General features: G+C 42.5%; 1 protein-coding gene across 1 annotated transcript in view; it reads left to right on the plus strand.

Annotated features, from left to right (window-relative positions):
- The window catches only part of LOC126184292 (uncharacterized), a 48,536-nt gene that overhangs the window by 18,682 nt on the left and 10,766 nt on the right, over positions 1 to 19,088 (plus strand). Inside the window, exon 2 of the mRNA XM_049926670.1 lies at positions 3,644 to 3,742. Within this exon, the coding sequence (XP_049782627.1) occupies positions 3,644 to 3,742 (99 nt within the window). The remainder of the gene's footprint in view (positions 1 to 3,643; positions 3,743 to 19,088) is intronic.

The following is a 19,088-nucleotide window of genomic DNA, read 5'->3' on the forward strand; positions in this document are numbered from 1 at the left end:
CCTCTTCTTTCACCTCGTCGTCCGAGCTGAATCGCTGGGACCACAATTAACGCTGACAGGTACTGTGAGACTCTGAAAAAACTCAAAAGGGCAATTCAAAACCGGAGAAGAGGAATGTTGAGCAAGGGCGTACACATTATCCATGACAACGCTCGCCCACACATCGCTCGGCATACCGTTGATATCCTGCAACAGCTTCAGTGGAACATAATCACCCATCCACCCTATAGTCCTGACTTGGCGCCCAGTGACTTATCACCTATTCCCTAGGTTAAAAGAACATTTGGCCGGAAAGCGATTCAGTTCCGACTACGAGGTGAAAGAAGAGGTTCATAACTTTCTGAACAGCATGGTGGCGAGCTGGTATGACATGGGCATACAAAAACTGCCACAACTTCTACAAAAATGCATCGAGAGAAATGGTGATTGTCGAAAAATAGCTAGATGTTCGAGCTGTAAACTGATGTAAACCATTGTAGAAATAAACAGGTCTATGTACTTATAAAAAAGTAGGAGATATTATTTTTGGGATTACCACCGTAGTTTTAAAGCTTTTTCAGGCCCATCTTCTGATGGAACATACAGAACTTAAATTTTTTTATTATGATGCTGCGTACCGTCTTGTCGGAACATGGGCGTTTTGTCGTTAACATCTACTTGGCTGCTTACATTTTAACTTCTTGTGAGCCACAGAATTAATCACTTTTTACTCTGAACACTGGCATCCACGATAAACCCACCAGTATGCAATAGGTTCCGTTCAGCAATGTCAACAATCAGTCTTAACACCTGTGATTTTCACGAGCGAGGTAACTTTTCATGTCAGCAAATTGTTAAAGCGGCATACTTAAAAGCTACAAATCAAGGTATCCGAATTGAAAACGGTTCACCCTTATGCTACACTACTGGCCATTAAAATTGTACACCAAGAAGAAATGCAGATGATAAACGGGTATTCATTGGACAAATATATTATACTAGAACTGACAGGTGATCACATTTTCACGCAATTTGGATGCATAGATCCTGAGAAATCAGTACCCATAACAATCACCTCTGGCCGTAATAACGGCCTTGATACGCCTGCGCATTGAGTCAAACAGAGCTTGGATGACGTGTACAGGTACAGCTGTCCATGCAGCTTCAGCATGATACTACAGTTCATCAAGAGTAGCGACTGGCGTATTGCGACGAGCCAGTTGCTCGGCCACCATTAACCAGACGTTTTCAATTGGTGAGAGATCTGGAGAATGTGCTGGCCAGGGCAGCAGTCAAACATTTTCTGTAACCAGAAAGGCCCGTACAGGATCTGCAACATGCCGTCGTGCAGTATCCTGCTGAAATGTAGGGTTTCGCAGGGATCGAATTAAGGGTAGATCCACGGGTCGTAACACATCTGAAATGTAATGTCCACCGCTCAAAGTGCCGTCAATGCGAACAAGAGGTGACCGAGACGTGTAACCAACCCCATACCATCACGCTGGGTGATACGCCAGTATGGCGATTACGAATACACGCTTCCAATGTGCGTTCACCGCGATGTCGCCAAACACGGATGCGACCATCATGATGCTGTAAACATAACGTAGATTCATCCGAAAAAATGACTTTTTGTCATTCGTGCACCCAGGTTCGTCGTTGAGTACACCTTCGCTGGCCCTCCTGTCTGTGATGCAGCGTCAAGGGTAATCGCAGCCATTGTCTCCGAGCTGATAGTCCATGCTGCTGCAAACGTCGTCGAACTGTTCGTGGAGATGGTTGTTGTCTTGCAAACGTCCCCATCTGTTGATTCAGGGATCGAGACGTGACTGCACGATGCGTTACAGCCATGAGGATAAGATGCTTGTTATCTCGACTGCTAGTTATACGAGGCCGTTGGGATCCAGCACGATGTTCCGTATTACCCTCCTGAACCTACCGATTCCATATTCTGCTAATAGTGATTGGATCTCGACCAATGCGAGCAGCAATGTCGCGATAAGATAAACCGCAATCGCGATAGGCTACAATCCGACCTTCATCAAAGTCGGAAACTTGATGGTACGCATTTCTCCTCCTTGCACGAGGCATCACAACAACGTTTCACCAGGCAACGCCGGTCAACTGCTGTTTGTGTATGAGAAATCGGTTGGAAGCTTTCCTTATGCCAGTACGTTCTAGGCGTCGCCATCTTCGCCAACCTTGTGTGAATGCTCTGAAAAGCTAGTCATATGCATATCACAGCATTTTCTTCCTGTTGGTTAAATTTCGCGTCTGTAGCACGCCATCTTCGTGATGTAGAAATTTAATGGCCAGTAGTGTATGTAAACCTCACAAAAACATTTTTTATTAAGATAAAAACTGTCAAGACGCTATCTTTCTGGTTTTTTGTTATCTGATGGAACTAGACTGGTTTTCCGCGAGGTGACGTACCATCCCGTTTCATTCTGGAAACCTCAAAAATGCTTAGCGAGAACTTCGGAAACAGTTGACTCGTACAAGAACGCTTACTGGCCTGCGGCATGAGCACGTTGGAATGCAGATATAATTCCATCCGGTTAATTTGAATAAAGGCATTTAAAGAAATTGTTTGTTCCCTAAAACTGTGTTATTTAAAATATTTGCGAGGAAGAATAATAGCTGGTATGAAGCCAGCTAAATCTAATAACTGAATAATAGCATCGATTACTAACCACTATACCGTATACCACTATCTTTTGCAGATATCCTAGCTAATGGCTTGCAGGGCAAAAAAAATTTATGTCAATATTTCACATAATTATTTACCGAATTTAACAGTTTTAAATGCTTTTATTTTGTATTCATTAAGAGAGACAATTTTATTTTAAATGTTAGTGTTATGCGAATGTTATGGTTGGAAACTGTTTGTCCTGAGGCGCCCAAATACCCCGTCTACATTCATTCAGTATTTGAGAATGAGAGGACTTATCAACTTCCTCGAAAAATTTAAATATGATTTCAAGCCCTTACGAAACTTTTTCTCGCGGACACCCTCCGCAAAATGACGAAAGGAGAAGAGTTTATCTCTCACCGGTCCTACGTTTTCGCTGTTCATAGTGTCAGACTTTAGCGTGAAGTATCAAGTTTTATTAATTCTTTGCTAGCTACTTTCTTCGCAACATAGTTTGCAGACTCTATCAACATATACTACTGAATGTACTTTGAAAACAGTATCATTGTGAGACACATAGTGCAGGAGATATGCCATCATAAATACTGAAGTACATGAAAAACTAGCTTTTGCTTAGAATGGATTAATAGAACGTTAAAGCTCTTTTGTACATGAGAGTTCGAGTCTTCAAAGAACCGGGAGTTTACTGATTTATAACAAAGTAATACTACTTGTACTGCTACTTCTAGTCCTCCTAGTCCTCTCTACTACATAAAACATATTCAGATGTTTGTGTAATACAACAAGCTGCTACGAAAAACAATTTCACAGTTGCGAGGGGATATTCTGTGTCATACTTCCAGTATTCGGACAGCGGTAACAGCATTCAGTTATAACCAGTTTTCTGATGTCAGTTTGCTCTGCTCAGTGATTCATATGACCGATGTTCATTTACACCCCTGCTGTAGATTAGTGTAACTTGACGTTCAGTTAGAACTGTCGATGCCTCTGTAAAACTGACGTCTTTTTCAGGACCAAGTGGCACTGCTAATCGCGGCCGTGGTCCACAGGGCCCTGGAGGACACGCCCCACAGAATTCAGGAGCAGGAGCACGTGGCGCTCAGCCTGCTGGTGAGTACTGCGTGTACTGCAGACAAGTAATCTATGTCAGGCCTTCAGCAGGGCACGGCACATAAGCGGCGAATCAGGAAATCACTGCTGGTTTGGATGTATTTATTCCATACACAGATTGAATGACTTTAGTTGTTAATCATTTATCGTGAAGCGAAGAAGTAATAAAATTTCGCATTTCATGACATTCTAAACTATGCATTCGTCAACATTAACAGTTACTTGGCAGTATTTGCTCTCGGCTGACGTTTTATTAAGAACTTACTGCATATTTTTGTAATATGTATATCGTATAATACGTCACTTTACAAGAGAATTTGTAATATTGCAGCTAAATTATTCACCAGGTCATTCACACACTACTTGAGCAGTAATAGCGCTATTTCATTTCCGTATGGTGCACTGATAGTTCCATTAGTATTAGTGGGTGATCCTTCACCTAGTTTGTGCTGCGTTCTTACTGTCAAGAAGACTGCCACTAATGATGGCTCGTAGGACATCGTGTTTAAAGAGTTTGAGTTGCGTTTCGTATGGTCAGTATTTTTATAATTCATGTTGTTTGTCATGAAGAACGTAATTTTGTTTCAGGTACTGTAGTGCGAAAAGGTTAAACCATAAAATGGAAAAGTTGGAAGAAAATAAGGCAGCAGTCCTTGTAAGTAGCCACCAACATTTCCCCCCATTCTAGAGGTCTGCTGTTTGCACAGGAAATGATTACTACGGAATTCAACTAAAGTAACTGTCATGTCAAGATTTGCTATCGATTGTAACATAAGACATTCCAGTAGGCCAGTTTATGGCTGGCCACAAGAAACCAGTTGACGACAGTATCTGTTTTAGTGGCAACACGATATCCAATGTTCCACACATGTTACATCGGAAGTCCTTCTCGGAAGTTCCACCGGGGGCCGAATCGCACAATAACCCTGAAAGAGTGGTTTGGTGTGGGGCGGCGGAGGAGTGAAGTGGTCTGCCGTAGTCGTTGTGGGGTTGTGGACCACTGCGGCTGCGGCGGGGACGGAGCCTCTCCGTCGTTCCTAGGCCCCCGGTTAACATACAATACAATACAATACAATGCAATACAATAGGTGTACCTAATTGACCTACATATAATTTGCCACGCATGCTGCAGAAAATCCTGTAAATTCCACTATGTTCTAAAGGTGCAATTTGGTGTTTACTGTTGAATAGAATGTGATCAACAGTATTCCTAGTATAGAAAACTGACAAGTATCACGTGGAATTTAGTTTGCTAGTAAGTATCTGTGAATCTGACCTACATACAGCATGGGCGCACATTTGTTGTCAGTGTGACTTAGTGCCTACTGAGGAGGAGACAGAAGTGCTGGTATTCTCCATCTTCTTTCTCCCAAGTATATCAGTTAGGATGGGACTATAATCAGTACTGTGTGAAATACCTATAATTACTTATAGTACACTTTCAGAATGTGATCTGATTTGTGGTATAGACAGCATGTAGTGCTTCACCGAGTCGAAGCCTACATGTTCGGTATCACAGGATGCCAAGACTTGGTAAGTATTACTGTGTCTGTAGGAATTACTTTGCAGTATGTCTTAAACAAAAGTTTTTGTTTGCTAATGTCAAGGGTAATATCTAGATAGTTGACTGAGTCTCCTCCAAATTCCACTGTAAAATTAGTTTTACTGAGTTTCGAATTTAAATGTGGAAAAAATTTATTTGTCTGGTAGTACCTGTCCATCAGCAGAGTATATCGTCTACATACCTGATCCTGTGTAGTAGTTTAGGACACTTACGGGTTCTTTATCTATAAATATTTATTCAAAATTATTCGTAAAGGTTTCAGCTAATAAGGGACTCTGAGGAAAATCAATTACCATGACAACTGACATATTATGCAGTTTACAGGGTCTCCTGAAACTGGAAATAACTTAGTTTATAACATGTCTCAGCTGCCATTTTTATTTCCTCTGTCTCCACTGCATTTTTTCAGGTTTCATGTAATAATTCCTTTGAAATTTCTGTAGCCTATCGAACAGGAAAATTGGAAAATAGGCTGCTGGCTTCAAAAGAGTCAAGAGTGGCACTATGTGGAACTGGTGCATCTTTTAGCTGTTTGACTAATGCAACAACATTAGTTATGCCAAATATGTGCCGTAAAGTGTCTTATATCAGTGAAAAAAGCAATTTTGTACAGTTATACAGTCTCATTGATCTTGTGTAGATTATTATTTTAGTTTTACGTTGCCTCACAGTTACCTAGATAGCCGTACTATAAAATAAACGTTGCTGTGCGAGATCAGTACAGTGCATTTCAGTTTTTAATGTCCCTACTTTTCCCGAAGTACCGACAGAGTACTCCAAAGATATTATTAAATGTGCTGGCTAACTACTGTACTATGCTGGTTTTTGTAGAACTCATAATTATCCATTCCTCAAAAATATAATATATTAACTGGAGGAACTTTCTTATACTTATATTTTCTGTGTGATTTGGGATGCACGCTGTGGAAGTCGTTTGACGTGTTGGGCCACTTCTGTTCTGTGACTGACCACGACGAAGTTTTTCGGTAGACTACATAGCATTCATTCAGAAAAATTTTCTGGACTTCACAAGTCCACGTAATTGAGTAGCAGATGTACGTTGACGGTAGAGATGTGTATTTTATTTATTTTATTTACACGCCAAGTTCCGTAGGACCAAATTGAAGAGCAAATCTTCAAGGTCATGGATCATGTCAGTACATTAAATTACAACATAAAAGTAATAACAGGTAAAAATAAAGTGTTTATGAACCCGAAAAAGTCAATCCATAAATTTAAGTAAACGCAAATACAAAAAACAACAAGAATCAGCTTAATTTTTCAAGGAACTCCTCGAGAGAAAAGGTTGAGTTACCCATGAGGAGACTCTTCAGTTTCGATTTGAAAGCGCGTGGATTACTGCTAAGATATTTGAATTCGAGCGGTAGCTTATTGAAAATCAATGCAGCAGTATACTGCCCACCTTTCTACACAAGAGTTAAGGAAGTACGATAAAAATGCAGGTTTGATTTCTGCCAACTATTAACTGAGTGAAAACTGCTTATTCTTGGGAATAAGCTAATATTGTTAACAAGAAATGACAGTAAGGAATATATAACTTGAGAGGCCAATATCAAAATACCCAGATACGTGAACTTACACCACTTATAGCCCGAACCGCCCATTCTGAGCCAAAAATATCCTTTTGGGATGGGAAGAATTACCCCAAAATATAATATAATACCATACCATATAAGCGAATGAAAATAAGCAAAGTAGACTAATTTTCTTGTCGAACGATCACTCACTTCAGATACTATTCGGATAGTAAAAACAGCAGCACTAAGTCTTTGAACAAGATCCTGAACATGGGTTTTACACGACAGTTTACTATCTATCTGAACACCTAGAAATTTGAACCGTTCAGTCTCACTAATCAAATGCCCATTCTGTGAAATTAAAAAGCCTAGTTTTGTTGAATTGTGTTTTAGAAACTGTAAAAACTGAGTCTTACTGTGATTTAGAGTTAGTTTATTTTCTACAAACCATGAACTTAGGTCATGAACTGCACTATTTGAAACCAGGCCAATGTCGCACACAACATCCTTCACTACCAAGCTAGCGTCACCAGCAAACAGAAATATTTTAGAGTTACCTGTAATACTAGAGGGAATATCATTTATATAAATAAGGAACTGGAGTAGCCCCAACACTGATCCCTGGGTCACCCCCCACTTGACTGTGCCCCACTCAGACTCCACACCACAGCCATTCTCAACATTGTGAATAATTACCTTTTGCTGTCTGTTGCTGAAGTAAGAGGTGAACCAATTGTGAGCTACTCCCCGTATTCCATAATGGTCCTGCTTCTGGAGCAATATTTGGTGATCAAAACAATCAGACGCCTTAGTTAAATCAAAAAATATGCCTAGCGTTCGAAACCTTTCGTTTAACCCATCCAGTACCTCACAGAGAAAAGAGAATATAGCATTTTCAGTTGTTAAATGACATCTGAAGCCGAACAGTACATCTGATAGCAAATCGTGTGATATAAAATGATCAATTATCCTTACATACACAGCCTTTTCAATAACTTTAGCAAACACTGATAGCATAGAAAAAAGCGGCTTTACTATTCAGTACTTCAATCGTTCAGGAAACTGACATTCCTAAAGAAAAAATTACAAATGTGGCTAAATACATGGCTAACATGTGCAGCACAGTACTTAAGTATTCTGCTAGGCCCTCCATCATATCCATGAGAGTCCTTAGTCTTCAGTGATTTAATTATTTACTCAATCTTCCACTTGTCACTATCACAGAGACATCAGTCTCAGAAAGGAGTTTTCCAACAGAGTTACATGATTCCCTGTAGAAAGTAAGTTTTTATTTAATGCACCAGTAATGCTCAGAAAATGATTGTTAAATACTGTATATGTTTCTGACTTATCAGTAACAGAAATGTTTTTACTACGAACTGAACATATATATCGTCGACCTTGCGCTGCTGACCAGACACTTCCTTCACAACTGACCATATGGTTTTAATTTTAATTAGCTATTCTACTTGCGTACCACATAGTCTTTGCCTTCCTAATAACATTTTAAGCACCTTACAGTACCGTTTGTAATGGGCTACTGTAGCTTGATTGTGACGATTTCTAACATTTTTTTGTAATTCGTGCTTTGTTCTACATGCTGCCAGTGTCGTCGTAACTGCCGTCTGCTTCACATCTCCTGTGCAGCAAGCTACGTAAATTTAAGTATTAACTGTGTTTTTCTTACTTGTCACTTCTTTTTCCGTGTGTTTTTGCTTTTAGGAAGCTTTAATTTTCGAGTACTAGTAACAGTGTTCCATAGATTTCGTGTTTGTTTTGAATACAGTCCAGAGACAGTTAGTACTTATTTTCATTGTTTCCAACAAGAAGTTCTAGAAACCACAGTTTAGTCAGCTATCAACTGCCTGTAGTGAATTAGCAGTCTAGTTAAGAGTTGATTACTTAACTCTCTACAGTAAATTGTTGATTTCTTAGGATGGGTAGGATGTGTGACTGCTGTTTACAGACGCAGGAGGAGCTGGGCACTGTTCGCGAACAGCTGAACGTGCTGATGGCCGCGATCAGCCGTCTTCAGGCTGCTGCCTCGGAGTGTAGCGGCAGTGGGGAGTCTGGTGCGTCGCATGGTACACCCCAGGTGTTACATGCTTCACCCACGGTCCCTGCTGTCGAGACATCTTCGCAGGTACCGGGCGCGGTTGGGCCTCCCTCTCCCCAAGAAGATTGGCGGGTTCAAAGGCGTTCGCGTCGCACGAGGCGGAGGGTCAATGTGGAGGCTGGCCGTGTGGCATCTCCCGCTCTGCCTGTGAGTGGACATTTGGCCGCTCCTTCAGCAAGGTCCAAGCAGGAACACGGGGGGAGGGGTTTATTAGTGATTGGCTGCTCCGACATTAGGCGGGTGATGGAGCCCCTTAGGGAAATAGCGGAAAGGTCGGGGAAGAAGGTTAGAGTTCACTCTGTCTGCTTGCCGGGGGGGTCTCATCCGAGATGTGAAGGAGGCCCTTCCAGCGGCGATAGAGAGCACTGGGTGCACCCGACTGCAAATTGTTGCTCATGTCGGCACCAATGACTCCTGCCGTCTGGGTTCAGAGGTCATCCTCAGTTCATACAGGCGGTTGGCGGAATTGGTGAAGGCGGAAATCCTTCCTCGTGGGGTGAAATCAGACCTAATTATTTGTAGTGTTGTTCCCAGAACCGATCGCGGTCCTCTGGTTTGGAGCCGTGTGGAAGGCTTAAACCATAGGCTCAGACGATTCTGCGGAGATATGGGGTGCAACTTTCTCGACCTCCGCTATCGGGTGGAGAAATGTAGGGTCCCCCTGAATAGGTCAGGCGTGCACTACACGCAGGAAGTGGCTACAAGGGTAGCGGAGTACGTGTGGAGTGCACATGTGGGGTTTTTAGGTTAGAGAATTCCCTCCCTTGGCCCGACAAGACTCCTCCTGAGACACGACAAGGTAGCAGTAGGCAAAACGCAACAGGGAATGATAATATTAATGTGGTAATAGTAAACTGCAGGAGCGTCTATAGAAAGGTCCCAGAACTGCTCTCATTAATAAACGGTCACAATGCCCACATAGTACTCGAGACAGAAAGTTGGCTGAAACCAGATGTAAACAGTAATGAAATTCTAAATTCAGATTGGAATGTATCCCGCAGAGACAGTCTGGACAGTGAAGGGGGAGGCGTATTTATAGCGATAAAAAGTGCAATAGTATCGAAGGAAATTGGCGGAGATCCGAGATGTGAAATAATTTGGGTGAAGGTCACGGTTGAAGCAGGCTCAAACATGATAATTGGATGTCTCTTAGGCCCCCTGGCTCAACAGCAGTTGTGGCAGAACACCTGAAGGAAAATTTGGAAAATATTTCGAGTAGATTTCCCGACCATGTTCTGGTTTTGGGTGGAGATTTTAATTTACTAGACACAGACTGTGAGACTCAAACGTTTATAACGGGTGGCAGGGACAAAGGACTCAGTAAAAATTTTTGAGTGCATTATCTGAAAACTACCTTGAGCAGTTAAACAGAGAACCGACTCGTGGCGATAACATATTAGACCTTCTGGTGACAAACAGACCTGAACTATTTGAAACAGTTAACGGAGAACAGGGAATCAACGATCATAAAGCGCTTACAGCATCGGTGATTTCAGCCGTAAATAGAAATTTTAAAAAAGGTAGGAAGATTTTTCTGTGTAGCATAAGTGACAAAAAGCAGATTTCAGAGTACTTGACGGCTCAACACAAAAGTTTTATCTCAAGTACAGATAGTGTTGAGGATCAGTGGACTAAGTTCAAAACCATCATACAATATGCATTAGATGAGTATGTGCCAAGCAAGCTCGTAAGAGATGGAAAAGAGCCACCGTGGTACAACAACCGAGTTAGAAAACTGCTACGGAAGCAAAGGGAACTTCACAGCAAACATAAACATAGCCAAAGCCTTGCAGACAAACAAAAATTATACGAAGCGAAATGTAGTGTGAGGAGGGCTGTGCGAGAGGCGTTCAACGAATTAGAAAGTTCTTTGTACTGACTTGGCAGAAAATTCTAAGAAATTTTGGTCTTATGTCAAAGCGGTAGGTGCATCAAAATAAAATGTCCAGACACTCTGTGACCAAAAGGGTACTGAAACAGAGGATGACAGACTAAAGGCCGAAATACTAAATGTCTTTTTCCAAAGCTGTTTCACAGAGGAAGACTGCACTGTAGTTCCTTCTCTAGATTGTCGCACAGATGACAAAATAATAGATATCGAAATAGAATAGATAGAAATAGATAGATATCGAAATGTAGGCATTAGGATAGAAAAACAATTAAAATCGCTCAAAGGAGGAAAGGCCGCTGGACCTGACGGGATACCAGTTCGATTTTACACGGAGTACGCGAAGGAACTTGCCCCCCTTGTTTCAGCGGTGTACCGTAGGTCTCTAGAAGAGCGTAGCGTTCCAAAAGATTGGAAATGGGCACAGGTCACTCCCCGTTTCCAAGAAGGGACGTCAAACAGATGTGCAGAACTATAGACCTATATCTCTCTAATGTCGATCAGTTGTAGAATTTTGAAACACGTGTTATGTTCTAGTATAATGACTTTTCTTGAGACGAAATCTACTCTGTAGGAATCAGTATGGGTTTCGAAAAAGACGATCGTGTGAAACCCAGCTCGCGTTATTCGTCCACGAGACTCAGAGGGCCATAGACACGGGTTCCCAGGTGGATGCTGTGTTTCTTGACTTCAAGGCGTTTGATACAGTTCACCACAGCCGTTTAATGAACAAAGTAAGAGCATATGGACTATCAGACCAATTGTTTGATTGGACTGAAGAGTTCCTAGGTTCCTAGATAACAGAACGCAGCATGTCATTCTCAATGGAGAGAAGTCTTACGAAGTAAGAGTGATTTCAGGTGTGCCGCAGGGGAGTGTCGTAGGACCGTTGCTATTCACAATATATATAAATGAGCTTGTGGATAACATCGGAAGTTCACTGAGGATTTTTGCGGATGATGCTGTAGTATATCGAGAGGTTATGACAATGGAGAATTGTACTGGAATGCAGGAGGATCTGCAACGAATTGACGCATGGTGCAGAGAATGGCAATTGAATCTCAATGTAGACAAGTGCAATGTGCTGCGAATACATAGAAAGAAAGATACTTTACCATTTAGCTACAGTATAGCAGGTCAGCAACTGGAAGCAGTTAATTCCATAAATTATCTGGGAGTAGGCATTAGGAGTGATTTAAAATGGAGTGACCATATAAAATTAATCGTCGGTAAAGCAGATGCTACACTGAGATTCATTGGAAGAATCCTAAGGGAATGCAGTTCGAAAACGAAGGAAGTAGGTTACAGTACACTTGTTCGCTCACTGTTTGAATACTGCTCACTGGTGTGGGATCCGTACCAGATAGGGTTGATAGAAGAGATAGAGAAGATCCAACGGAGAGCAGTGCGCTTTGTAACAGGATCATTGAGTAATCGCGAAAGCGTTACGGAGATGATAGGTAAACTCCATTGGAAGATTCGGCAGGAGAGACGCTCAGTAGCTCGGTACAGGGTTTTGTTGAAGTTTCGAGAACGTACCTTCACCTAGGAGTCAAGAAGTATATTGCTCCCTCCTACGTATATTTCGCGAAGAGACCATGAGGATAAAATCAGAGAGATTAGAGCCCACACAGAGGCATACCGACAATCTTGCGAGACTGGAATAGATGGGAGAACTGATAGAGGTACTCAAGGCACCCTCAGCCACACACCGTCAGGTTGCTTGCGGAGTATGGATGTAGATGTAGATATCCTTATACCACTAGTCAGCCACCCTGTCAGAGTTGAACAAGAAGGATTTCTTGAATGGTTAAGAGGATTGTATGAACGTTCTCTGCATTTCACTCCGTTTTTCCCTAAATTCGGCATGGAATTGTGCTCTCTCCCTTGTCAAAAAACTGAGGGACAGAGTTAATTGTACCTCACACATTTTTTATTAATTTTCACTATCCATAACTTCTCAGGCTGGTCATTTTTGTTCGTGTTCGTGTGGTGGCGCTAGTATTTAGTGTGTGTGTGTGTGTGTGTGTGTGTGTGTGTGTGTGAGGGAGAGAGAGAGAGAGAGAGAGAGAGAGAGAGAGAGAGAGAGACCTTCCCTGAATCGCTCTGCAAAACAGTTTTAGATTCTCTTGCGCAGCACTCACTTGCGGCAGTTTTGTCTTCAAAACGACGGTGTGTGCATCGGTCGCTATATCGGCGTTTCTCAGCGACATCACCCGACTGCATTCCCGTAAGTTGTCTGAATAAAAACAACGACGGTTGAGCTCTTGTCGCGTCTTGAGTGAAATACAATAAGCGAAAAATTCTCTTCTGAAAAAATCACCAAGGCGACGAGACTTGCTATAATCAACACCAAGCTACCACCAAACGACAAAGAGCAGAAATGCACATGAAGGAACAACGCTTTGACGGCGTAAACGAAATTCAAGCCAGTACGATCTGAGAGTTGAACAAGAAGGCTTTCTTGAATGGTTAACAGGATTGTATGAACGTTCTCTGCATTTCATTCAGCTGGGAGGGGTCTACGTAGATCTACTGAGGCATTAACACCACTGCCTTATATTTTGTCTACATTTCATTAATCCATTCTCGAAACATATTGGACTAACTGATATCGAAAACCGGCGTTAGCACTTGTTCTTTAGAACGATCCGTTGGATTATGCAGATACTTACCACAGAATACTCACAGAAACAAGGAACAGAGCAGTCGAGAACATATTCAGTTTTTATATCGTCACTATCATTCAGATCGATGCCCAGGGGCAGATAACATCCTTCCACGGTCAATAATTACTCTAACCACAAGATAAACATAATATTCTTATATAATTTTCGAATGAATGTATTTTAATCGCACACCGCATACAGTTTCACATCGGCCCAGAAACTATCCTCGAAAAAATCCCTTTATTAGAAGGTTGCGGCCTTCTAAGTAATGAATCAGTGTACCACTGCACCAGGCGGAGGTGGTACCTCAGAAGACTCCAATGTTTATAGACCCACCCATTGCCGAGCTCCGGTTTGCAGTTGGCTTCCATGAGAACCGTGGTACGAATAGACGAGCTCCCTCGAGAGCGTTTTCTTCTCTCCACTCGTGTAACAAGTGAGGTGATGCAACGGTACGACACTGGGCTCGTATTCGGCAGGACGACGGTTCAGATCTTCGTCCAGCCATCGATATATCGAGTTTCCATTCTATCAATAAACCCCCCGCGCTTGACAAAAACTTCACATGATTGTGCAAGAAAAAGGATGTTGGTAGATCTCCTAAACTCATACGAGCTGATGCAGAATGTGTTTATTCCAGCTAGGGTGCAGGGGGAACAGCAGCACAGCCATAGACAGTATTTGTATTCATTCTTCATTACTAGACGGGCATTCTGGTAGTAAAAGGGTGAATGGCCTTTCAGGCCGTGATGCACAAATTATAACACCAATAGGTTTTTGTACTCTTTTTCTTCTTCTTGTTCAACTCTCAGATCGTACTGGCTTGAATTTCGTTTACGCCGTCAAGGCGTTGGTCCTTCATGTGCATTTCTGCTCTTTGTCGTTTGGTGGTAGCTTGGTGTTGATTATAGCAAGTCTCGTCGCCTTGGTGATTATATCAGAACAGAATTTTTCGCTTATTGTATTTCACTTAAGACGCGACAAGAGCTCAACCGTCGTTGTTTTTATTCAGACAACTTACGGGAATGCAGTCTGGTGATGTCGCTGAGAAACGCCGATATAGCGACCGATGCACACACCGTCGTTTTGAAGACAAAACTGCCGCAAGTGAGTGCTGCGTAAGAGAATCTATAACTGTTTTGCAGAGCAATTCCAGGAAGGTGTCACACACGCACACACACACACACACACACACACACACACACACACACACACACTAAATACTAGCGCCACCACACGAACACGAACAAAAATGACCAGCCTAAGAAGTTATGGATAGTGTAAATTAATAAACAATGTGTAAGGTACAATGAACTCTGTCCCTGTTTTGTGACGAGGGAGAGAGCACAATTCCAAGCCGAATTTAAGGAAAAACCTTCCTCTCTATTTACAAGTTTACTTGCTAAATTAATTTCAACTGCTTCCCTAATAACATAATCCTAACAGCTGGAAGTGCATGCAAGAATCTCTTTGATGTTATTTCCTTAGGATGACCGGAGTCGAGACAATATTCAGCAGTAGCAGATTTACTTGGTTGTTGTAAATTTGTGTGACGCTTATGCCCAGTGCACCGGTCGTCCACGGTGCAAATGGTCTGACCAATATACAACATACCACAACTCCAAGGAATGTTATAGACACCCGCCTTAAACAAACCCTGATGGTCCTTTACGGAAACTAAAAGAATTGTAATCTGAGATGGTGGTCGAAAAACATATTTCACATCATATTTCCACAAAATATGTCCGATCAAGTTGGGAATGCTCCCTGCGCCAGTCAAAAGGCCGTTGGCTTTGGTGCCAATTCGGTATTAGTAGTACTAGCGCAGTGCAAGTCTGATATGTCTTTCACTATAACCACTCTGATGAGAGGTGATTTCAAGGTGGGCTAGCCCAGCTGACACTGTCAAGGTCTGCTATGACGTAGGCCCTGTGAACCAAGGTACGAAGTACCCTTTCACGCTGAGCCTAATGCTGAGAAGTACCAGCCTGTGGATACAAGTCATAGAGTAGGGGTCCTATAAACATCATCTCCCTACGTGCCATTAGCCTTCCTCCCCAGACATACATCAAGTAATCGAGGGTAGCCATCCTTTTTCCCCTCCATCGTGAAACGAATATTCGGGTGGGCTGATTGTACGTCCTGGTCTGCTGCTCGATATTACCTTACTACGTGTTGGTACAAAACCAAACTTACCGAGTGAGGTGGCGCAGTGGTTAGCACACTGGATTCAGGAGGACGACGCTTCAATCCCTCGTCCGGCCATCCTGATTTAGATTTTCCGTGATTTCTCTAAATAACTTAAGGCAAATGCGGGGATCGTTACTTTGAAAGAGCACGGCCGACTTCCTTCCCCATTCTTCCTTAATCCGATGACACCGATGACCTTGCCGGCCGTGCGGTTCTAGGCGCTATAGTCTGGAGCCGAGCGACCGCTACGGTCGCAGGTTCGAATCCTGCCTCGGGCATGGATGTGTGTGATGTTCTTAGGTTAGTTAGCTTTAATTAGTTCTAAGTTTTAGGCGACTGATACCTCAGAAGTCGCATAGTGCTCAGAGTCATTTGAACCATTTTGAACCGATGACCTTGCTGATCGGTTACCAAACTTCCACTTTGTTCATTACAAACGTCTTCTAATTTCTGTGGCAAATTCTTTGACTGGAGGCGTGTTCTCTTGTTTTGATTCAGCCGTGTCACGAGCTCTACACTTAGGTGAATTTTCATCACACTATAGAAACAAGTTTTATGAGTTATCGTTACCTACGTGATGTTCAAGCTTATCCATTATGGATATTCTACAACGTGTGAATGTGCATACATGATAATACGTCTTGGCATAATAGGTGGTGAATGAGCTAAAAATGATGGCAGTAGTTCGCAGTTGGTCCCGTTATGTACCGTAGACGTGCAGGTCAGGTAACATTTCACTGTGCCTGGTAAGCCAAGAACCACACTTTCAGTAAACATTTTGTTACCTGCATCTCTGTCCAGGAACTCTCAGTTGGTCTTAAATCAAGTCAATCATTCTCGCGAAAACGTAATTGACTCAGTGTATTGGTCGATAAAAAGTAATATTTCAGCTATACAAGGTCTCTCTCCGAGAGGCGTATTTTCTCTTGTGTTTCGGCAGCTATTTGCAGTTTCGCTTTTGCAATATGTATCTGAAGTCAGCCCAAATAAAATACAACTCATCACATCTTTCATGTGACGCCCAGCGTCAACAGAAAGCGTCGGTTTGCTAGCTATTACGAACAAAATGATTTTTTTAAGCTACGTTTTGCGTGCCCATTCGATAGAGCGGTCCAAAATTAGCCTAGTGCGATATTTGTTTTATCGGTATAAATTAAGAGGGTCATTAAAACACGAAGAATAATCAGTACTCAAGCAGCGACTGAGCAGTGCTGCTACATAGCGGTAGTAGTCAGCGTAGGCCAGGGATCTGGTGTCACTGTTGGAGTACTGCTTATTCTTCGTGTTTTAATATCTTCGTTAGTACAGTGCATACCGTAAAACGAGTATCGATTTAGACTAATCTGGGGACTCGCCTATCGAATAGGCACCTAAAATTCCACTTAAAAATAATTTTGTTCGTAACAAACCGACGCTTTCCGTCGACAAAGGGCGTCACATGTAAGACCTGATGGTCAGTATTTGCGATAACTCCATATACACATTACAAAAACGAAATTGCCAATATATGCCAAAACAACAGAGAAAAAGCGTCTGACACCAGTTATAGAAAATACTTGCCCCTTTGCGTTTATCATTATACGAATATTTTTTTTCGATATTTATTAGTTATTTAGGATATTCACAGTCTGTTTGGGGGGGGGGGGGGGGGAGGAGGGATTATCCTGTGTACTGCGCAACTGCCATTGACGACAGCTCATGGCAGCAACTTAAATCCTGTCCTCTAGCTCTGTCCGGATAGGACCAGTTCTCATTGTGTCCACACATGAAAGGCACTGTCCCATCTAATCCAAGTCTACGGAACTTCATAACAGTGTAACACAATGTACTAACCGAAGCATTCAGAGACAGACCGCTACAACAAGAAGGTGAAACTACCCGACTGTATAGCTGTAGGTCTCGCAGAGATACGCTACTAAAATTACTACCTACAATGACTGAAAACAAAAAAAAAATAATCTTCTAGTCGTCTGCACTGGTGGTAATACTAAAGTTTCACAAAAGAAGGAGGAAGTTTTGTCATTTCTCTTGGGTGTCCAGACGAGTCCAGTCGTTTACATAAAACGACATGTCGACTCCGTATCTCGGTGTCATCTTCAGAATGAGCTGTTTCTGCTCTTTCATTCTGTGAGACTCACTTTCAAGGCTGATTTTGTTGAAGCTTCTTGTCTACTGTTTGGCAGCATCCCACCACCTTTACACTCTTGTCGCTCCCCACTCCTTTCCAAAGAACCTGGTCGCACGCCGTGTAGGAAGGAGCAGTGAAGAAACCCGATTGTGGAATTTGTGTGCGGATTCCGGCCCTCAGTGCTTCTGCAGTCACGGTCGGACGCGGATTTCGCTCTCGGCTTATGTCGTCTGAGCGCTGGGTCCCACGCTTTACTGAGAATGAAGCAGCCGTCTCTGTTGATCAGGCCGTCGGACACTCGTATTTCAATAGCCTCCTTCAGAATGCAGTCCCAAAACTACGAGGTTTATTTGAACATCTCCGTTTCTTCATATTTCGTTGGGTCCCCTGTACCACACAAACGGCTCGTAGTGAAATTGCGTGCTTATGAATAATCGTTTCAGTTTTGTGACTGGATTTGTGATTTCCTGTCAGAGAGGTCATAGTTCGTAGTAATTGACGGAAAGTCATCGAGTGAAACAGAAGTGATTTCTGGCGTTCCCCAGGGTAGTGTTATAGACCCTTTGCTGTTCCTTGCCGGCCGGAATGGCCGAGCTGTTCTAGGCACTACAGTCTGGAACCGCGCGACCGCTACGGTCGCAGGTTCGAATCCTGCCTGGGGCATGGATGTGTGTGCCGTCCTTATGTTAGTTAGATTTAAGTAGTTCTAACTTCTAGGGGACTGATGACCTCAGATGTTAAGTCCCATAGTGCTCAGAGCCATTTCTTTGCTGTTCCTTATATATATAAACGATTTAGGAGACAATCTGAGCAGCCGTCTTCGGTTGTTTGCAGATGACGCTGCCGTTTATCGACTAATAAAGTCATCAGAAGATAAAAACAAACTGCAAAACTATTTAGAAAAGATATCTGAATGGTGCGAAAAGTGGCAGTTGACCCTAAATAACGAAAAGTGTGAGGTCATCAACATGAGTGCTAAAAGGAACTCGCTAAACTTCGGTTACACGAAAAATCAATCTAATCTAAAAGCAGTAAATTCAACTAAATACTTAGGTATTACAATTATGAACAACTTAAATTGGAAGGAACACAGAAAATGTTGTGGGGAAGGCTAACCAAAGACTGCGTTTTATTGGCAGGACACTTAGAAAATGTAACAGACCTACTAAGGAGACTGCCTACACTACCGCTTGTCCGTCCTCTTTTAGAATGCTGCTGCGCAGTGTGGGATCCTTACCAGATAGGACTGACGG

This window comes from Schistocerca cancellata, chromosome 4 (assembly GCF_023864275.1).
Source record: "Schistocerca cancellata isolate TAMUIC-IGC-003103 chromosome 4, iqSchCanc2.1, whole genome shotgun sequence".
Classification (NCBI taxonomy): Eukaryota; Metazoa; Arthropoda; class Insecta; order Orthoptera; family Acrididae; genus Schistocerca; species Schistocerca cancellata.